Source organism: Epinephelus fuscoguttatus, linkage group LG24, assembly GCF_011397635.1.
Source record: "Epinephelus fuscoguttatus linkage group LG24, E.fuscoguttatus.final_Chr_v1".
Taxonomy (NCBI): Eukaryota; Metazoa; Chordata; class Actinopteri; order Perciformes; family Serranidae; genus Epinephelus; species Epinephelus fuscoguttatus.
The window spans coordinates 7,199,556-7,221,821 of NC_064775.1; the positions used below are offsets into that span (position 1 = coordinate 7,199,556).

The 22,266-nt window shown below is 41.4% G+C and overlaps 1 protein-coding gene across 2 annotated transcripts in view; it reads right to left on the bottom strand.

The window, feature by feature from the left end:
• mcf2la (mcf.2 cell line derived transforming sequence-like a) overlaps nucleotides 1–22,266 on the bottom strand; it is a 71,540-nt gene that overhangs the window by 48,924 nt on the left and 350 nt on the right. Inside the window, exon 3 of one of the 2 annotated variants that reach the window (XM_049569962.1) lies at nucleotides 18,703–18,821. In XM_049569962.1, the coding sequence (XP_049425919.1) occupies nucleotides 18,703–18,769 (67 nt within the window). In that variant the 5' untranslated portion in view covers nucleotides 18,770–18,821. Of the gene's footprint in view, nucleotides 1–15,971; nucleotides 18,652–18,702; nucleotides 18,822–22,266 lie in introns of those variants that run through there. The other variant, XM_049569964.1, reaches the window with a different exon arrangement.

The following is a 22,266-nucleotide window of genomic DNA, read 5'->3' on the forward strand; positions in this document are numbered from 1 at the left end:
TGCTTGTGGCCATCCACAATGGATTTCCATTTTCGGTGGTGTTTTCCAGGCGGTGTGGTCCGCTCTAAAAAGTGCAGTGTGAAAGTGAACCGAACAACATGAAGGTGTGAAATTTTTCGGCATTCCCCGCCCAATTGAACCAAGTCCCCCGACTATCCTGGTGTGAATGCGCCCTAAGATCCAGACATTCGGTAGGTTTTTACCAGGAGCTGAATTATCGGTAGAGGTCTCTTTCCTTTGCTCTTATTGCAGATAGGCTGCGAACTTCGGTGCCCAACGTGAAAACGCAAACGTCCCATCTAGAGCCAGTGTTTTGTTTGTCCGTTCTGGGCTACTGTAGAAACATGGTGGTCTAACATTATGATCTCAATAGACATGGACCCGCTCCCTATGTAGATATAAACGGCTAGCTCTCAGGAAACAAAAACACCAGGAGTCCTATTTTCAGGTGATTATACAACAAAGAAAACATACTTAATATATTCCAATACGTGTCTAATGATATATCCCCCTGAATCCTGCACACTGGACCTTTAATGTCGCTGCAGTGTTATTTTCTGAGCAATTTTTGAGCCACTACTTCAAGGGATTTAAGTAAAAAATATAAATAAATGAACAAATAAATAAATAAACAGAGTTAATTCTGTTCTTCACCTTCAGACAAACATGAAACACTGGCTCTGTTTTAACACCTGGTCAACCTCTGATGCCACAGACACATAACAGCTGGACAAGAATGCACAAAACACACACTACACAAGAGAGCACCTGCAGAATTCACACTGACTTCTGTATCTACCTTTAAAACTCATGCAAACACAGTCAGTCACTCGGACACTCTACCTGTCATCATCTTCAGCTGCAGCCACAGCCTGGTGATATCGTGGCAGAGTTGAGACACTCGGTTCAGAGCCATTGTTTTGCCGGTACATGTATGCACCCTGATACACATGTACACACACACACGCACACACACTGTTAAAACACATTCACACAAAGCTGCTATATTCTGTCAGAGCGCGTCATGGTGGAAGTTCAGGCAGTCCATTCCGCCGCAGCCGAGGACTTCAGCCGCTTACTGAGCTGTCACTGCACAGCGCAGCCCACACACACACACACACACACACTCGCACACACCAACACACACACCTCCCCCCCTCCCCATCTGTACCAGCCAGTGAGGCGGAGTTTCACATGGTCCTCCCCCAGTTTCACATGTCACACTGTTTTCACTGACAGATAGAAGGAAACTGGATGTGACAGAATGTGGAAGTGTCTAAAACCTGAACAATAAACTGGAGACTGTGTTTTCTGAGGAGATGCAGTGTGAATGCTGGATGGTGAATAGCCATAAGGTGAATAAGGTGAAGTCATAGGACTAGTTGGAGAAGTGGAAATAGGTTGAGTTAGTATGAATGCCATAGGAAAGTTGTTTCATACCCATAATGTATGAAAGATGTAGAAGATTTCAAAGTAAAATCTAACACAAACTGAGCTGCTGGTTTTAAAGCTAGAGTTGGTAACTTTCAGTCCACTAGATGGTGCTGATGTTCCTGTTCCTGGTGAGGTCAGCAGAGGTCTCAGTAAGCCGCATTCGGCAGGAAGTTCATCGAAACAAAAATGGAGACACCGAAGAAAGAAATCAGAAATTCACTGATGGCGCTTATTTTGGATTTTTTTTTAACACGGAAGGAAAGAAGGATTTGGATATGACATGCGATTTGCAAGCAGTGTCATATGAGAATAAAATATTAAACACTTCAAACATGAGGGCTCACCTCACACTCTAGAGATAGTGTTTGCCACTGATGCTCGAGCTAACGCTAAACCCGCTCCACCGAAAAATCAGCCAACACTGGACACAATTAGCTCAGCAAAACTACCATCCTTCCTGTTGTTACGGCTGTGTGTGTGCGCTCTCTGCTGCTTTCCCTTCTCCCTTTCTTGCAGACCTGCCCAGGTGTGCTGCATTAGATAACGAGGTGCAGTGCACCCGGCATGGAGGAGGTGAGTAAGGAGAGAGGCTCTGGTGTGGGGACTGCTGGTCCTGCTGCCTCTCACAGTGGGATTTGTGTTGTCTGTGTTGCTTGTTTTACTTGTAATAAATCCCATGGACTTGAGTGTTTTAAAGGTGTTATTTGGTGGTTTGGTGGTTATTTTGTGACAGTGGGTGCGGTTACATGATGGCTGCTCATTCTGAATGAAATAAATCTGAATGAAATCATTGAGAATTAAAGTTTTTCCAGGTAGTTTACATGAGAAATATTTATTCCGAATGAGGGTTTACACAGGAGATCAGTTTAATTGCCTTTATTCGGATCCACGCAAGGTTTGGGGCAGGGAAGGTTTCTGATTGGATAGGGGGCGGGGCGGATGTTACATGTTTATGTTTACCGGAAGAAAACACTGTAGTCCTCGTTCCAGATAACAAGATGCTTGACGACGCCGTTCTTAGTGCCTTTTTCAGGCTTGTTTTGCTTATATTCTTAAAGCAGCAGTACGACAACAACCTTGTTCTGCTAATGCTTCGTCTGTTGAGGAGGAGAAGAGAGGTAGAAGACCGTGCTGTGGCGAATGGAAACCGGTTAGTGCAATGAGTCAGGCAGGCGCTATATACGTCATCGTGGCAGAAGGGCAAGGAAACGAGCATGCGCAGAAAGACCGGAATGATCTTAAAGAGGACTGAGTGTATACAAGTGCGAGAAATTCTTTCATTCGGAATTAGAAACGGAATATTCCAGCCCCTTACATCGAATTGAATTTTTAATCGCATTGGCCGTTTTCATTCTGAATTAGGTGTTTACAAGATCATTTTTAATAGGAATGAACTTTCATTCCGAATGAAAAGAGAATTAAACTGTCCATGTAAACAAACTCAGTGTTGGAGTTTGTTTCGCCCCATAGGGTGGGGCACAACAAATGGGGGCTCATCTAGGATGAGAACATCCATGAGCCTTTTTGTGTGGAGGTCATCTCTTTTGTTAAATTATGTGTGGTTGTTGCTCTGTGTTTAGTTGTTTAGTTTTAAGCACCCTGACTAGGTAGTCACCGGGCAGGTAAGATCTTGCCACTTTGTTATTTTGCTTTTTTTTTCATTTTTGGTGGTAATTAGTGATGGCCAAATGAAGCTTCATGAACCACCAGTTGTATTTGCTGAACCCACTAGATGGCGCTCTTGGTGTAATGAAAAAGTCTCAAGGGATGACAATGCAGTTTGGTTTCAACCCTTTGTTGAACAAAGAGTGCCAGAGTGGACCCAAAAAATAAAGACAATGGTTCATGAAGCTTCATTTGGCCATTGCTAGTTGAAACCAAAAAATAACCCCCCCCCCAAAAAATAACCCCGAATAACCCAAAATAAAGAGTATTTGCTGTCGAAGAACAGACGACAGAATGAGATAGTTAGAATCGACAGCAGCTGCTATTACATAATATTATTCATAGTTCATTCATCATGTGATTACATTTAGTTGATAAATTAGATCACTGCAGTATGAAATATGGTCTGAATGAGCTGAGACCAAAGGATCTCTTCGCCGATACTAATCCATTTAGTCTGTTTACATTTTAATGGCGGATCTCTCTCTGTCTCACTTAATTTGTATTTCATGTTTTGGCTAATTATGACTGTGCTTAAAATGTGCTAGTTGTCATGAGAACATACAACCAAATGTGCCCAAGTTTGCACAGCTTTATCAGATATGCTACTCCAACACCAACTGTAAAACTCAGATTCCCACCAACACTTGAACGCACCAAGCTGGCACAGTCGTTAGTCTAATGTTAAGTAAACATGATTGTGTGTGTAGCTGCTGTACACAACTCAAACAGACTCATGATGATGCCAGAGGGAACAGAGGCTTCCTTCTCTCTGCTTTTCTCACACTCTCTCGCAGACACTAAACACACACACACACACACACACACACACAATGCCAGTGAAGACAGCAGGGGGACCCAGTGCGCCACACACACACACACAGAAGCAGTGAGAAGTCGGACTGGTGGAAATGTGAATAGACCCCTCGGGAGCTCGATTCATAAGACGCTGCCCTGCTGAGGAAAATATGCAGTTCTAAAGTGTCATTGTGTTGCTTCTGTTTATCCAACAGCTTGTTTTCCCTCCTTCATATCAACAATAAATACAGTAACTCCTCACATTACTTTTTTTGGAGGCTGTCAGTCCTGCTTTTAAGCCCATGATGACACAAAGGAATTGTATCCTCTCGTCCTGCCCAAAACTTGGTCAGTATATTTCTGAAACGGGTATTTATCTTTGTGTTTGCACCGATCATTTATATGTAACCGGCGTTTTTATCAACAAAAACGCAGATTTTCAACAACGGCTTCCAAAGTGAAAGTTGTTAAAAATATCCGTTCCTATGGAGACGTGAAAACAGGATAGACAGAGAATTTGGAAAACCATGACGTTGCCCATTAGGCGCCCAGGAACCACAACAACAATACTTACGAGTTTACAAATGAACTTAGCACTGCTGCATCAACATCACAGCTACATCGGCGCACGAAGACGTCTGCTGTGACCAATATTGTTACCGTGGGAGACCGGAGGGTGGGCACTCTGCTTCCACGACAACACCATTCAACATTGCTCCGTAACTATGCTACGAGCACAACGCAAAGGAGCAGCGATGAGCTAGCCAGTGGGATACACACATGCATTACCACAACAAACCACAGAGAAGCTCTGATTACAGCACACAGAGGTAGCATGACACAACAAATAATGGTTGCTGCCATATTAATGCTCTGAATGTTGTAAACACAACCTTTAGGTACTTCCTCCTTATGAAAGAACAATACAAAATTGCTGAGTAGCCCTTTAAGAACACTTCCATAAACCTCTTGTCTTCCTTGTCTTGTCTTCCTCTTTGGTGTCACTCTGTTTTAAAAGAAAATAGACAGATTTGAGTCTATAAAGCCCATCCATCCATTTAAGATAAAGTCTATCCTGACTGTTAGAAATGCTTTCATCACCAGAAGTCAACATTTATGTAAATATGGACTAAAATACACTGACGTCATGGAGTTACAAAGGCAGAAACGATAGACGGACCGAGATTAGCGCGAGGAGATGGAAAACAATGAATGTGTGAGATTAAGAGTTAGATTACGTCTGAATCTCTCAGTCTAGTCTGAGATAAGATTATCAATAAATGAAGGGATAAACAGAGTCGGAGCCAACAGGATTTAAAAAGACCTGAATATAAGAATAGAGGTCAGTCGGAGTGGTGTCACAAAGCCGTGTCAAAATGCATGACTCTGTGTGTGTGTGTTTACCAACTGTCAGATTTAGGTGATAGAGCACGTTGGCTGTGGGACAGGAAAAGGCAGAGGGTTTTAATGGCTCATTTCCTGTCCCTGCGGATTTATCGTCCAGTAGCTCCAACAGCAGCCGGTTTCACCCAGGGGTGGCTGATTTACAGTTCCACTCTCAACAGTCACGTGTATTGGGTATTAGGTAAGTTTCACACTTGCGATGAACTGTTTTTGATCCTTCCTGATGTTGAATGTCTGAACAGTTGACAGTGAGAGATAAATGCCAATCTGTGGATCCATTTCCCAGTTATTTATGCGCTACTTTCCCACTGATGACCTCATCTGGCTTCATTTCGAACTCAGTGAAGAGATAAGAGGAAACACAGGTGTGTGTATCAGTTACTACGACACGTGCAAAGCCTCTCAAATCAACTTTGAGTTAAAAAATACTGAATGACGTGTGGCTGTGCATCTGTGGGATGCAGAGCAGACACTAAGGTGTGTGTAGACGGGATGTAAAGAAGACCTGTATGTGTGTGTGTGTATGAGGGATGTGGTGCAGACGACAGCTAGAATAACCCCCAGCTGCATTATTTATTTGAGACTTTCCCCCCCTGTGCGTCTTTGTTGGCGAAGACGAAACACTATTGACTCCTTCCTCCGCTGGATCAAACACTATTGGCCAGCTGGAGCATAAACAGGAAGACATCAATTGAGAGGTGACTCACAGGCCGGGACGAGCAGCAGAGGGTATGCAGGAGGACAAAACAGTGTGAACAAGTGCAGCTGGAATCAAGGTAGTGACCATGTATCAGTCAGAACCATAGACTGTATAACATAATGGACGCAGCCACCATTGGTTTATGGTCTTGAGTTTGGCATTTGAGCTGTTGCTGTCTTGGATTTTTGGAGCCAGAAGTGACCATATTTGAACGAGACAGTGGAGATGACATCTTGACAATGTGGTGTGCATACGACCTACCACCCAAGATTTCAGAGGCAGCTTGCAGCGGTTAGCAGCTAACTCATAGAAGTAGATGTCCGCAAATTGGGAAAACAATGAGGTCTGTGAGCTCCTCACCCTTCAAGAGATCACGAGATCAGCTGCCATATAACAGGGACGGTAAACGACTGTTTTGCCATTGTTTTTGTTGTTGTTCATAAAGTGCTGCCGACACGTATGTTGTTTGTCACACTGGAGGACAATCGTGTTGTGTTACATGTTGCGCTTGTCACATCTCTTTGGCATGCTGTCGAAAATCCCACACTGGAGTAGCATGATACTGGCATTGTTTATGTCTATGTAAAAATGCAAAGGAGGCATAAAGTAGGGACTTCTTCTCTGTGTAAAAAGGGCTTGTGATCATGCAAATTTTTACTGGCAAAAGACTGGCTTGAAACTATTTAAACAAAATCTACTTAAGGGAAAAACTGAACATGACTCCTGAGATGGTCTTGTAGTGCAACCAAGGTGACCCAGACGTTACAATTAACTTTTATGAACTGAAAACACGCTGAAACAGCAACAGCAATCTCACTATATGGCAGTGGACACATTGGAAAGTGTCAATTATGAGGTTTCTGTCAATAATTTTTCACACTTGTTTAATAAAAATTCATGGAGACATTAATCCAAATACATGACATATTAATCTAAATCCTGCCGAGCTCTGCTGGCGCAGGTTTCACTGAAGAGGCCCCGCCTTCACTTCCAGCAAATCGTGTGCAAAGCATTGTGGGGATTTTATACCCGCGGAGGATCCACACATGCATCCTTGGAATTTCTCTGAAAGAAGGACTCCAAAGGATCCTTGACATTGGAAGTCCTTCGGCGGGGGTCTATGACGTAGCATCCTTCAAATTCATCCGTTTGAGGATCCTTCCTTGACTTTGAGAAACACCCAGTGACTGAACAGTGGTTACATAACACTCTAGAGGAGATACAGCTAATCGTGAGAATGCGTGCATGCACACACACCTCATAGGTGTACTCTGGTATTTAGACAAACAGCATTACACCCCGGCCCAGAGGCTGCTGCTTGGTAGTCACAGCCAATTCTGGCTGTCTGGTTTGGAAAAGGGAACTCAAAAATATCCACAAACAATACAGTCGATCAAGCGATGATCACATTTAAACTCGTGCTTTATACGTGACAGATCTGTCACAAGTTTTATTGTTGTATAAGACACAATCCTCAACCAGTGTCGAAAGTCATTGATAGTCAGTTATTACTGTTCTAATAAACCCCACTAAAACAGTCAATACTGCAGGGATGCTCTGATGAAATCACACACCTGCGCTCAAACAGCAGATTAATGTGTGTCTTTGCTGTGCAACAATGAAGGCCCAAATCCAGCTCACAACCCTCTAATAAATCCCTGATCAGGATGAGGACGATGAATATGAAGCGTGTGCGGACGGGTCAGGGTCACTCAACAACTCGGATGATGGCCGGGGATTTTATCTTAAAAGGTCAGCAGGTGTCACACAAGTCAAAGAAGCAGAGAGTGTGACAGAGGGAGGGAGATCATGGGAAAGACAAGTTAAAATCGTAGGAAACGAATCATGCAAAATCACGAGAATACACTAGAAAGAGGAAGTTTTGCCACACGGGGGAAGATTATCTTGATGGATCATCATTTTGGGAAACACAAAGGGAAGTTGCAGCAGATGACCCTTATAAAACATGAAATTAAATAAAAGAAAGAAATGTTTAAGCAGAGCTACAATCATTTTGGATTTTTGCATGAGATTTAAATAGAGGACTACACTGTAAAAATTACCACCTTGCAGTTGTATGACCCCCGTGAACCCGTCAAGGATGGATGGATACATGGATACTTCACACACATCTTGCCCCCGAGCAGCACAGATCTATTAGCGGATTTGCATATAAAGTGAGTTATGGCCAAAAACATGATTTGTGAGGTCACAGTGACCTTGACCTTTGACCTTTGATCCCTTTGATCCCTAAATTCCCCTCTAGGTGTTCTTGAGATATCGCATTTACGAGAATGAGACAGACGCAAGGTCACAGCGACTTTGACCTTTGACCACCAAAATTTTATCAGTTTGTCCTTGCCTCAAAGTGGACATTTGTGCCAAATTTGAAAAAAAAACAAAAAACAAAAAACAACTCCCCCGAGGTGTTCTTGAGCTATCCCATTCACAAGAATGACACAGACAACATCACAGTGACCTTGACCTTTGGCCACCAAATTCTGATTAGTTTGTGCCAAAGCTGAGGAAAATCCCTCAAGGTGTTGCTGAGATATCAGGTTCACAAGAATGACAGATGCAAGGTCACAGTGACTTTGACCTTTGACCACCGAAATCTTATCAGTTTGTCCTTGACTCAAAGTGGACATTTGTGCCAAATTTGTTAAAAAAAAAAAAAAAAAAAAAAAAACTCCCTCTAGGTGTTCTTGAGATATCGGATTCACAAGAATGACACAGACAACGTCACAGCTACCTTGACCTTTGAGCATCAACATCTAATCAGATTCACATTCACTGTCGACTCCAAGCAGACATTTGTGCCAAATTTAAAAATTCCCTCAAGGCAATCTTGAGATATCGCATTCACGAGAATGGGACGGACATACGGACAACCCAAAAACATACTGCCTCCAACCATCGCCATTGTGGAGGTATAATAAAACATTAGAAATTTAAGGAAATAACAGGAGGCTTAAGAAAAATCTAAAAAAAAATATCTCACCTCAAGGCTCAGCAGCAACATTTTAACAAACATGTAATGGGAATATGAGTGAATAAAGCGACAGTAAGCAGGAAAACAAGATCAAGAACAAAAACACAGCACCTGTCTCAGTGACACAGCACTATGAGAATAGCTCCTGCCAAAAATACACATATCATTTCTAAATACAGACCAAAGCCCACAGGAAATGGACCAGAATAGACCTGAACCATCACTGCCAGGCGCCAAGATCTAAAAATCATCAGGCACACATCGCACAGTCCTCAAACACATGCAGACACGTGGGAGTCTGCGTGATCGATGGTGGACAAATACTCTGTCACACATGTACCCAGGTTGTCAGATAATTATGCCACCTTTTATTGAACCACCTTGAGTAAATAGGATGTAGTAGTATTCTACATTGCTCCTTTCCCACATGTACTTTGGTCTCCTGTGATGGGCTGCAGGAGACATTTATCAGAGGGAGAGTCGGTATGTTTTCTGGGCATTTTTTGTCCTTGTAAAAAGGACAGTGAGGGGGAAATTGTTGAAGGCCAAATGCAACTTAGCCAAGTCCAGTTTCTGTACTGTAGTTCCCCTGCTGACTTTGCAAGCACTTGAATTCCAAGGTCAGTGAACACAACAAGTTATTTCATTTTCAATTTGACGAGAATTACTTCTTGTAAATGTGACAAACACTTTGCCTTAAGGGAAAGCAGAAACAATCTGTCAATGGAAGTAAACGTCAATTGCTTGTCTGAATGTTTTAAGGGTGTATGTTAAGGTTGCAGCAGTTGCAAGTAGTCATGGGGGGCTTTAAGAAGAGTTTAGGGTCATGGACCAAGGGCCAAAGGTGCATCACAAACCTGCGATCATCATGTGGCAAACAACCAGCTATGGAAAAAAAGGGTTTATGCACTCTAGACTTCCATCTCTGACCCCTAAAAAAGACAGTCATGACAGTCATTCTATCTCAACACTTACTTAACACAAGCCCTCGCATGCATGGACACGCCAAAACTCAATGACATCCCTGCAAAACTCACTAATAAGCCGCTGACAGCACTGGGCACATCTGTAGTAGCTCTCCATCTCCTCCAGTGAGATGCGGACGAACCTCTCTCCTCCATATTCCTCTCTTCCTGTGCATTCCTTCATCTCGTCCCCCTGATTGCTCTCCTCTTCCTCCCTCACTGTCCTCATCTCGACGGGCACGGAGAACAGTGTCGCCCGCCTCATCCTGCTCTCATTTGTGTTTCCAAACCCTGTCCCTCCCTGTCTGTCTCTCTCCTGTGCACACACACACCTGTCAAAGTTCCTTGAGTGATTACAGCACTCCTCTTTCCTCTGCCCCTCCCTGCTGCTGTGGAAACCTGCACACCTTTATCTGAGCAAGAGACTAAAAATATGAACTGATCTGCTATGGAATTTAAAGAGGACCTACTATGCTTATTTTCAGGTCTTCTGTATCTACCTCATTCCTAGCCCCCAGGATACCTTGAGTGAATTATGGGCGTGACTTTATGTGCAGTGCTAGCAGTGCTTTAACAGTACACTAATCCTCTTTCCCAGAGTGATTGGGAAATAAAACATGTGAAACAAACCATCTGGTACACCTACAATGAGGTAACATGACCATACCTCTGCCATCTCTGACAGCCATCTCAAAGCACTGGTTGTTTTCCTTTATATCCAAGCATGTTAGCGATTAACCAGCCTGGCTAATTAGCATAATGTTATATGTTACTAACTGTCAGCTACTTGACAGCGACGCAAACTAGCTCAGCAACATAGCCTGTTTATTTCCCTTCTAAATGGTGCCACATTTGTAAGGAACATGCATTTGTGGGATGAGCAGCAGAGCTGAGTATGGGGCTGTGCCCATGAAAAATTTGCCAAATCTTCTCTGCCAGTGCCAAACAGCTTTTTTTTTTTTTTTTTTGTTTTTGCTGTTGACTCTTGTTTGGTGTTGTTTGGTGGATTGGATAACAAGACATATTGGCAATTTAACAACCAGCATGAGGAGGAGGAGCCAGGCTGTTGTGGCTGTGTATGCTTCTTCCACATGCTATTGAGGCTCCTGTTTGTTATATGAATAAATTGTTAAATTGCCAATATGTCTTGTTTCTTCAGACTTCAACCATCCAATCTACCGAACAACATCAAACAAGAGTCAATAGCAAAACAAAGCGATTTGGCATTGGCAGAGAAGATTTGGCTAATTTTTCATGGGCGCAACCTACATACTCAGCTCTGCTGCTCATCCCACAAATGCGACACCATTTAAAAAGGGAAATAAACAGGATTTCCAACGGTTTAAGATTTACTGCCATTACTGTTTGGGCTTAGTTTCTAAATCTGTTTGCACGAGCTAAACAGCTAACTAACATTAGCTCGAGCCAGCAGCCAACAATCTGGTTTTATACATCCAAAGAACTTCTATACAAAAATGAACTGCTTGGCAACTAGACCACGAGACCAGGCCTCTAATTGAGACAGGCCTTTATTTGTCAAAATGTGTAGCTACACCAGGCTAGTAAAAGAGGCCGGGCGTTTAATTGGGGCTAGGCCTGTAATTTAAGTTTTATGGTAGTTCAGTCTGATTGTTACAGGGTTCCTGCACACTTTTTAAAGTCAAATTTAAGTCATTTTAAGACCTTTTTAAGACCTCAACAAAGAAAAATTAACACCATTTAACACCAACAAACAGCATTAATACACAGCAGTAAACATCACATTCACATCTCATCGGTTCTCCAATGCCTGATGCTTTAACTCCCATCGTCCCAATTTTTTCAGTGTATCTTCTAATGATGTCGTTACTTGTGACCACGTTATGAGTAATAAAGTAATAAAATCATGTAACTAATCATGTAAATAGATACAGTAATTGGTAGATTTGATTAGGTATTCAGACATGTCTCCTCCCAAAATTTAAGACTTCTCACAAGTAAAAATAAGAGACTTTTTAAGACATTTTATGGCCTTAAATTTTCAAAATGAAATTTAATACTTTTAAAGACTGTTAAAGGATCTTCAGGAACCCTGTGTTACTAACGTTACAAACATAGACTGTTAAAAACAAGCTTAAAAGAAGAACTGCTATCGACAGCTATCCACCAAGATTAGCCTCTGGAACAAACCACAGATGGTCAATGCAACCAACTAGTTCACTGCGACTTCTGCTAACTCACCAGAAGTTTGACCCATAATCATTTCTACAGCAGCACCCTCAGGAGTAAGGTGGATATATAAGACAATATGTGGAAAAGCACCTTTCAAAATAAAGGTAAGGTTTTAAAACGAGCACTTGTGTTGAACAGAAGAATTACATAAATGAAAGAGTTCATAGTCCATCGACGACCTGATTGTCAGTGTCTCTCTTTTCCTGCCTTAAACTGAGGAAAGCCTTTTGCAACAAGCACAATTACACAAACACTCATGGTTGTGTCTATTCTCATCTCTCAGTATTGCCAATACTGTGCAGAACTCTAATCTAGACTCGTGTTTGTTTGCGTAGCTTGTTAGAAGAATGTCTTGCTCAAGCTAAAACTCTACATCTCAGGCAGAAGTTCTTCAACTCTCAGTATCACTGGTGGCAGTGCGGAAGAATCAGCGGCACGCTGCCAGTCAGATGTCTTTATAACACATAAAGAGCCTAAGAGGATTACTGTGTGTTTGGATAGAAAAGCTCCGCACAAAATCAACCTCGTATCTAATGTCTACAAACCACGATTAATCCTCTGCCTGTCTGGTTTCTGGCCGGTGGGAAAGTTGTTCCTGAGCACAAATATTGATCAGGCTGTGTCACGGGGGTGAAATGTGAATTTTTACCAGTCAATACCGACTGAATTTAACCCATTATGAAGTGCAACCAGTGAAAACGTGCCCAATCCCAGAGGTACAATAACAGAAGTTCTTACATTAAGACGACACTCACCTCGTCTGTGAGTCTGCACGCTTTTATGATTCTGTTTCCTGTGTGCTGGCTGTCGCCCACAGCAGAGTCTGGCAGACATAATGAACACACCAACCAGTCTTTCTATCAGTTTCTTTGACTTTCTGTTTGTCCCATCTGTCTCTTGACCATCCAATTTCTGTTGCCGGTGTATTGAGACATTGGTTATCAATTAGCTACTCACAAGAGCTATATCAGGTAATCAGTTACAAAGGTCAAACACCAGAGAGGGCTGCGTTCAAGGCATTACCCTCCAGGGTAGAGAATCTGCATGTGACTCCTAATGCCCCTCTTTGTCTGCTGAGTCTGCACTTACAGGAATACAACAACATTTTGGGAAGTCCAGTGCATTTGTTTACGGTCTTACTGGATGTTGGATGAGAATATTGACAATTTCATTCTTGCGTGTGCAAAACAAAGGCAATACGTGAAAACGAAACTGGAAGATGAGCTCCCTTTCACACAAAAACACATGATCCCAAACGACAAGGCTACATTTTAATACAATGAATCATGATATTATACACCATTAAATGTTGGCATTTAACTATTAATGGCGGAGAAATGAAACCATTGCTTGTTTCGTTCAGGATGGCCTAAAGTAAAGTCTTATGAATGATGAAATGGTATTCCAGTAAGAGTTCATCCACCCCATTTATATCAGTGAGTGAGGATGATGATATAACACAATCGATTTTATGTCTGTGTGTGCAATACAGAGGCAACATGTGTTAGGGACAACGCAGCATCAACACAGCGACAACACCACTTAATGGCAGAGAAGATTTGGCAGTTTTCATGGGCGCAACCCACATACTCAGCTCTGCTGCTCATCCCACAAATGCATGTTCCTTACAAATGTGGCACCATTTAAAAAGGGAAATAAAAAGGCTTCCTAACGGTATAAGATTTATTGCCAAGAAGCACTGTAACAACAAAGAAATAATCTACCAAACACAAATTTCTTTAATTTTGTGCTTAGGTTATATACTGTAGATCCCAGGATACATTTCTTTATATCTGGGAACTGTTATAGGCGTAGTTTTAGGTATGGACACTGTGGACATGTCCATACCAAAGCCACGGAATCACAAATTGTCCCAACCAAAAATAATACTGAGAGAAAACTGTAGCCTACTTTGCGAAATCACCGTTTTAGAATTACCATTCACAACTTGCAAAACCTGGTTGACAGGTGCGTTCAGCAAGCTATCCAATCAACAGCCTACTTTTCCTCCCTCCCTCCTTCGCTTGGCGTCAATACTCGACCAGCGTGCCTGTCAGTAGCCATGTTTCCATCCGCCTGTTTAGATGTGCATCTAGAAGTATTGCATCGGAAAATTATGATGGAAACGCCAAAATTCGAATTAAAATCCCCTGATTTGCACAAACTAAATTACGCTCGCTTTAGCCGGGTTTTGGTTGATTCGAAAAAATGTTGATTCGCAAAATGGGGGATGGAAACAGTTATGTTCGAATTAAGTCTGACGTAGCGCACCTCTCTCCATGGTGATATCCACACTCAGGTCGGGAAGGCGGTAATGCATTTACAAGCTGGTTGCCAACTGCCAGAAAACATAGAAGAAGAATGCGAGACTTGTTTTGTTTCCGGTTCTGCGGAAAACTTGCACGAGTTCGTAGTTTTCACCAAAGTCCGTACATTTAATGGAAACACACAGGATTCGTATTTCTTTTAATGCGCATTTCCCAATGATTCAAATCACTTTTGGATGGAAACATGGCTAGTGTCTCGAGACGAGAGCTCCGCAGCTCAGAGTCAACGCACAATTGATCGGCCACAGCAAGGATTTTGATTTGGCAGCAAGTAAGATTGAAGTTATTGAAAATAGGGAATAAAATGTTTAACGACTATTATTTTTCTGTACACAGTTGTATCAATGCTAATAGTTTAGTTTGCATCCTAAATGCCTATGTAAACTGTAACGCTGCTAGCCGGTGGTGCAGTCAGTCAGAGAGCAAGCACTAGCTACTGTAGCTAGCTATTAGCTAATAGGTCTCGTAACGTTTGCTGAGGCAGAGACAAGGTTTTGTCATGTTGTCCTTTAGCTAGTAATAAATCAGTTTTGGTATGTAACGTTAGAAATAACTGTTGCAATCTCTTAGGTAAGGTTTAAGCAATGACTAGGTTCACTTGCCCACTGAATTGCGTCTGGTAGACGTCTGGTTTGTTTATGCAATTCAAATGATGATTCAAGATCATGTGATCTGTAGCTCAAAACAGTATGCACGCAAATTAATGCTGAACATCTGTCACAAGAACAATTTACTATTGCATAAAATGAGCACAATCCTGGTATACTGATCGAAAACTAAGGCTGGCTTTTTACAGTACACATACACACAAGATCAAAAATGCAGTTCAGTTAATACAGATGATGTAATTCCCACTAGGAGACTGAATTGCTCTTTTTTGTTTGTCTGTTTTTGGCTTTAAAGTCCCTGATTAATTATGATTTAAATGAGGCATTTTCAGTCAGACATCCAGACAATTAATAGCTAAATACAACAAAGCAGGGCTGCTGTATACAGAGAAGAAGTTTGCTGAATTTGCACCTCAACAAAGAGTGTTACTTTTTCAGTTCAGTGCTGGTAAATGGACTTGCACATGTATAGCACCTGTTTGATCTTCCGGCCACGCAAAGTGCTTTAACACTACTGTCACATCCTCCCATTCACACACTGGTGGCCGAGGTTATTATCCAGAGAGAGAGGTTCAAAATAAAATGCAAAATAATACATGATGTTCGTTTCCACCTGCAGTCCCTACGGTCAAATCTCAAGTCAAACTACAGCAGAGCTTCTGCACTGTAGATCAGCAGGAAGCTAAATAGTAAGGTTCTTCTATTATGTCTGAATAATGAGGGGGAAACACGGCGGGGGGGAATCTCCCCGTGGCAACAGGACATCCTGTCCTCTCGTCCTGTCACATTGATTCAAATAACAGACAGACCAGAACACTCTTTGAACATGTTCACAGAACACACACCCGAACCTCAACGATCACTGACCTGTCAGTGCACAGCTCCTGCTGTGTGAGTGTCGGGTCAACAGACTGATAGACGCAGACAGATTGTGGAGCAGTCCGGTCAGCACCTCTTGACCCTCTTGTATCAGCTCCAACAGAGACATCGTCGTATCACAGTGGGGCTCATGCTACGTCTACGAGCTCTCCTCCTGTTTGCTCTCTTGTGAATGTGTGATTGTTTATCTCACTTCATGTCTGCTCTGTGTTTATCACAGGAAGAGAGGGGTGGAGGGATGACCTAAACCCTCCTGCAGCTAATTATACCAACAAATAACTGTGTGTGATTTGGACTCTTCACCAGGGTACAGAAGGACAAAGTAAATACAGTACAGTCACCTACATGTTTGGTTTGAATTTCAACTTTTGAAACCTGGATTGACATCACTTGTCTTGTGCTGCTTTCACACATCTGTCACAAGTATTGAAACCTCTGAACCCTGAGCAACTTGCTTTAATTTTCTTCAGACAAGGAAAAAACTTGTGGCAAGACACGTCCCACAAACTGCAAGAAAATAGAAGATGTAGAAAATAATAATCATATAAATAATAAAAACAATAATTAAAAATAAGCCAGGGAAAATGTCCACATTTTTAAGGTATTTATTTGTACTTTATACTATTTTTGTTTGGGTTTTTTTTTTCAATTCAATTTTCAATGAGTATTTTTCCTGTACTTTTTCACCATTTTTTTTGCTAACTTTCAGGTAGTTTTCTTGTACTTTTTTTCCACAGATTTTCATGGAATTTTCTTGCACTTTTCAACTTTTTTTTTTTTTTGCTAATTTTCAGTTTGTTTTCTCGTACATTTCTTTGCTAATTTTCAGGTCTTTTTTTGCACTTTTTTTGCTATTTTTAAAAGGTATTTTTCTTGTACTTTTTACTACTTTTTTTTTTTGCCAATATACGAGTATTTTTCTTGGACTTTAACTATTTTTTGCCAATTTTAAAAGGTACTTTTCTTGTACTTTTTACTACTTTTTTGCCAATGTCCGAGTATTTTGCTTGTACTTTTTTCATGTAATTTTCTTGCACTTTTCAACTTTTTTTTGCTAGTTTTCAGTTAGTTTTCTCGTACTTTTCTTTGCTAATTTTCAGGTCTTTTTTTGCACTCTTTACTTTCTTTCTCTTTTTTTTGCTATTTTCAGGTACTTTTCTTGTACTTTTTCCACTAATTTTCATGTCACTTTCTTGAACTTTTTACTTTTTTTCTCAGCTATTTTTAAAGGTATTTTTCCTGTACTTTTTTCTACTTTTTTGCCCATTTCTGAGTATTTTTCTTGGACTGTTTTTCACTAATTTTCATGTCATTTTCTTGCTCTTTTTACTTCTTTGTTGTTGCTATTTTAAGGTATTTTTCTTGTAACTATTTTTTGCTAATTTTCAAGTAGTTTTCTTGGACTTTTTTTTTTTTTAAATCAGGTCATTTTCTTGCACTTTTCTTTTTGTTGGTCTATTTTTAAAGGTATTTTTCTTGTACTTTTTACTAATTTCTTCTCAAGTTGCTCGCTGACTTCTTCCCATGTTTTTCACGGAATTCAAGACAATTTTCTCAGGTTTCAAAGGGTTGAAATCACATGAACACATACAGTCAGGTGTCTGAAAGTCCAGCAAGAACAGGGAATCAGACATGACTATATCAATAATTTGTGTTTCTCTGTGTGTGTGTGTGTGTACACAAGATAAAGAGTGTGTCAGCTATTCGACATCATCTTCACAACAGCAGCTATCAATTCACCGTCCTCATGAGGAAATTGGTGACTAATTTCTCACAGTAAACATGACCCCAAGGCTGTTTTATTACCATGACCGATTAAATTATACGCTATTAAATATGAATCAAACATGGGAACCAATTTAGCTTGGACAGATGTTTGGATGGGAGATCATTATTGCACAGACTCTGTCTCAGTCTCTGGTGCGCTCATTGGGCCCAAACAAGCACGAGATCAGGAAGTCACACGCTATTGGCTTTATGCACCACTAAGCAACTATCATAGGAACGAATGGGGAACCGCCTCCAATGCTGTATCCAGTTGTCTTTATACATCCATTGGCTCTACTGGTGATGGGGAGACGACACTGGTGCCATCTGTAAAGGCCTCCACCTACCTTCAACTATCACATTATCTTTATTCCAGTTCATTAAGTTATCAGCGCACATTTGCTTTGTGCAAATGTGCATTCCCAATTTAAACTTCTAAAAGTAGCGAGCAAGGATCAAACACTTTCATTATGTGTCTGAAAGATCAAAACCTCTCCTGCTCTGAAATGCCTTCAACATAAATCACTCTGACGACAAACTCAATTATTGTGGCTTGTTGCTGGTAGAGCCCGTTTTCCAACTGCTCTCTTGAAAATTTAAACATGATTTATACTGGTTATAAATACTAATATGGTCTATTCACGCTGGGCATAAACACTTTGGAGAGGTTAAATTACTCTGTGTTGTGAAATGATTTTCTCTTCTGTTCATCCTGACACACTTAACTAATCAAATCAAACACACGTCATACTTGCAGCCCCTGCATGAACATGTGACAGCACTTACAGAACTCAATCAGCTGCAAAAATTAAACGACAACATTTTTTGGAATGATATAATATTAGTGTACGGCCCCTCGTCTGTCTGACATCAGAACATGACTCAGACAACCCTCTGGCCACACTACCGTGATAAAACAACACACACACACACACACCGCAGGGATCCCTACCGCTGATTGTCGACAGCGCCTCCGCCGCTTGCTCCAAGTCGTCTGGCACCGACAGCGTCGTTCCCATCCTTGACACCAGAAGTCAGCAGACTCTCCTCTTCACATGCACGTCACAGCACCTAAAAGAAACCAAATATTAAAACAACTATGAGAGTTCATCTGGAAATAAATAAAATACTGAAGCATGAGCGTACTTGAGCCGCAGACTCAGGTGAGAGAACACAGAGGGAATAATGAGAACAGAAAGAGACTGATTTCAATTTAATTTGGTCAGCAGTATACAGAGAGGGAGGGGAGGAAGTAAAAGACACAAACACACACACACACACACACACACACACACACGCACAGAGGACACTGAGGGTTTTTTTTGCACTTGCGTAACACATAACAACATCCGTGCCTCTGTGTTCCAAACACACACGTCTGTGCTGAGTGGTGTTAACAACATTACTGACGCTAAATTTGTCTTTACATTCAGCTGAGCCGCGCAGCAATTTATCTTAGCGCTTGGACGGGTGTGACTGACGTCGGTCAACCAGTTAATCTATGAGAGAGAGTTCTGGAGCGGCATCTCCTGCAATTTTAGTCCTTAATATACAAAATAACATGATTCTAACAAGCAGAATAATTCATGGCAAGATGCTGAATGCAGTGGCGAAGCTAAAGGGTGGCCGGAGGGGGCCATGGCCACCCTGATATAATGGCCCCACTTGCAAATAAAAAATCAAAAATAGTTGGAGGCTGACATTACGGTCTTTAAGAGGCTTTTACGGTAGCGCACAGGTAATGTTTTTTTTGTTTTTTTTTTATAAAAACAGAAAATCCAAGGCAAAACAGGGATTAAATAATGCTCCAAACCTTTTTTTTCTAAATGTTGGCGGGGGAAAAACTGACATGGTCATTTTCAAAGGGGCCCCCTTCACCTCTGATGTCAAGATATCTGAATGAGTAGGTGACCCATTCTCGGTCCAAACTCGTGAAATGCCACCACTTTGTCAGTGATTTCAGCATCAAACACTCGCGCCAAAACCCACCAGCGGACAGCATCAGTGTGTAGCACGGCCGGACGGAACCTTATTTTATGGTGATACGCCACCAGTTGGCCAAACAGTACCTATCATGGCGGTATGATACGTCATTGGATGGCGTCAGTTTGAAAGGCTGTCACTAACAACGTCATATAAGGAGCTGGAAAGTCCCTATAGGGTGGGCAGGTCAAACAAACCCGGGACTTTCACCTGGAAGCCTGGTGTTGGCTTCCTGTGTGAATGTAAAGCCAAACCATATATATAGATATATATATATTAAACCTAACCATGTGCTTGTGTTGCACAGGGAAATAACCGTAAATACAAGTTCATTAACCAACATTTCAAGTTTATTTTGCAAAACGTTGTTAGCATCTACAGAGCAGAAACTGTACATTTTCTATAGGGCTGTAGTCTCCTGGTCGACTAGTCGATTATTTGGTCGATATGCTCTCCTCGAATAATCACCGTGTTACATTTATAAGGAGAAAAGTGCTACATCAACAGTTTTCCAGGATTAATCCATTATTTCCTGCGGCAGGGGGACAAGTTACCTGTGAAAAATCGCTGTTGACAGAAAGTTGAACTTGCCCACCCTCACGCTTAGCGTCGCGGTGACGCAGACCTCCTGTCTGTTTCTGCAAGCGGAAACCATTTCCCTCAGTGGAAACGAAGCTTGTATTTAATTGGATTTCACAGATAAGAAACAATAAATTGTGAAGACAGTAAAGCCTCCACTAAAATAGCATTTTAAGTCTTGTGTGTGATTTATCCTGGCTTCATATGAACAGAGGAAATCTCCGCTCGTCGCTAGGCTAATTCACACAATGTAAAATGCCACAGGCTTGTGCTAATAACGTTAGCATGTTGTATTTGCTTGGAAATGTGTTTAGTATAAGACAGTTGTTTTGTCGCTGAATGTTGTGAGTTGTAATGGAGCCAAATTATGTAACGTTACCTTTGTTAAATGTTGCTGTTGTCCCTGGTTTTATATGAGAAGAGGAAAAGATCACTAGCTGCTAGGCTAATTTATACAATGTAAAATGCCATAGGCTTGTGCTAATAGCGTTAGCATGTTGTATTTGTGGGGAAATGTGTCCAGATAAAGACAAGTGTTTGTCTGTGAATGCTGCGAGTCATAGTGAAGCAGATTTGTGTACTTGTGTTTGAAATTGTCTCTATTAAGCCATGTTTAATGTGTGTTTAATGTGTGTTTTGAATCAACTAAACTTTACAGCACTTACCACAGTCCTCCGCCGCCAACTAGTGTTCTGGAGGTGTAACTGCAGAGTGACACAGACACACCACCGCACAAGTAAAAATAACGTGCAGATTTTTTCCCCCCACGACTAATCGATTAGTTGAAGATTATGTGGGACTTAAGTCGACCAAGATTTTCTTTGGTTGACTTAAGCGTAAATTGACAGGCCATCCCTGAGCGTTAACAGTAAACGCAGGTGGCGTAATATGTAGACTTGAACAGCACTGACCAGGTGACGATATGCGACGAGCAGGGTTGAGAACAAGTTATAGACATGCTAACTTTATGTTAATTTCATGCAGTTTTGGGCACAAAACATGCAGGTTTTTTCTGTCATTTCAGTAACATTAACTGTAAAATATGAAGACAAATAAATCAGCAAATTTATCCAAGTCCCCGTTCAATTACCAGTTCCCCCAACAGTGGCTCCTTTCATTTCTTTGACAATAGAGCAGCAGGCCCTCGGTCATATGGACACAGATCTTGTGACGTGGTGATATGCCAGGCTAAATTAAGACCGAGGCTGGTTCCACATGCAACACAATGTGACACTTCTGACGCCTGAGTTCACAGACATGGCCTAGGGGATGTCATCAGGAGCACATGGATATACATGAGTCAACAGATTTCAAGCTCTAAGGTGTTTTCCAAGGAGAAGACACAAACTCACATCTGCATGCAAAGAATTAAAAGCACAAAATGCATTAAGCCAAATTACATCATTGTATTTGTGATGCAGAAAAATGGTCCAGCAAACTTTTTCATTTGAGTTGACACATTCACCAGAGTACATTTAATGAATGGGTGTGCTGAGGGCCCAAGTAGTAATCATAGATGTGCTGGGTTTCATTGGAAGTCAATTAAAACGTCAAAACATACATTTATGACCTTATCCCAGCTCGTTTAATGAATATTATAAACGAGAGAGACTCGAATTAAAATGTTCTTCATCTCCACCAAACCCCATTCTAAAATCTGTATATTATACACCTGGTCAAACACCAAGAATGCGTCTAATGTGAGTTTTGTACTCAAATTTAATCGATATTTTATTAAAGTTGCTGAAGCATATCTATGCCGAATTGTCAGTCTAACTGTAGTAATTAAATGTTCAAGTGTTGGTGAGTTATCTTTGCTTTATTATTACGCAAACACGTAATTTGGCAGATTACTAATGGAGTCTGGCGCGCTGTCTTCAGTAATGGCTCTACCGACACAGCTGCGCTGCCTCCGTGCGTCCTGTGAGGAAATTACATTAACACGACAGCCTTT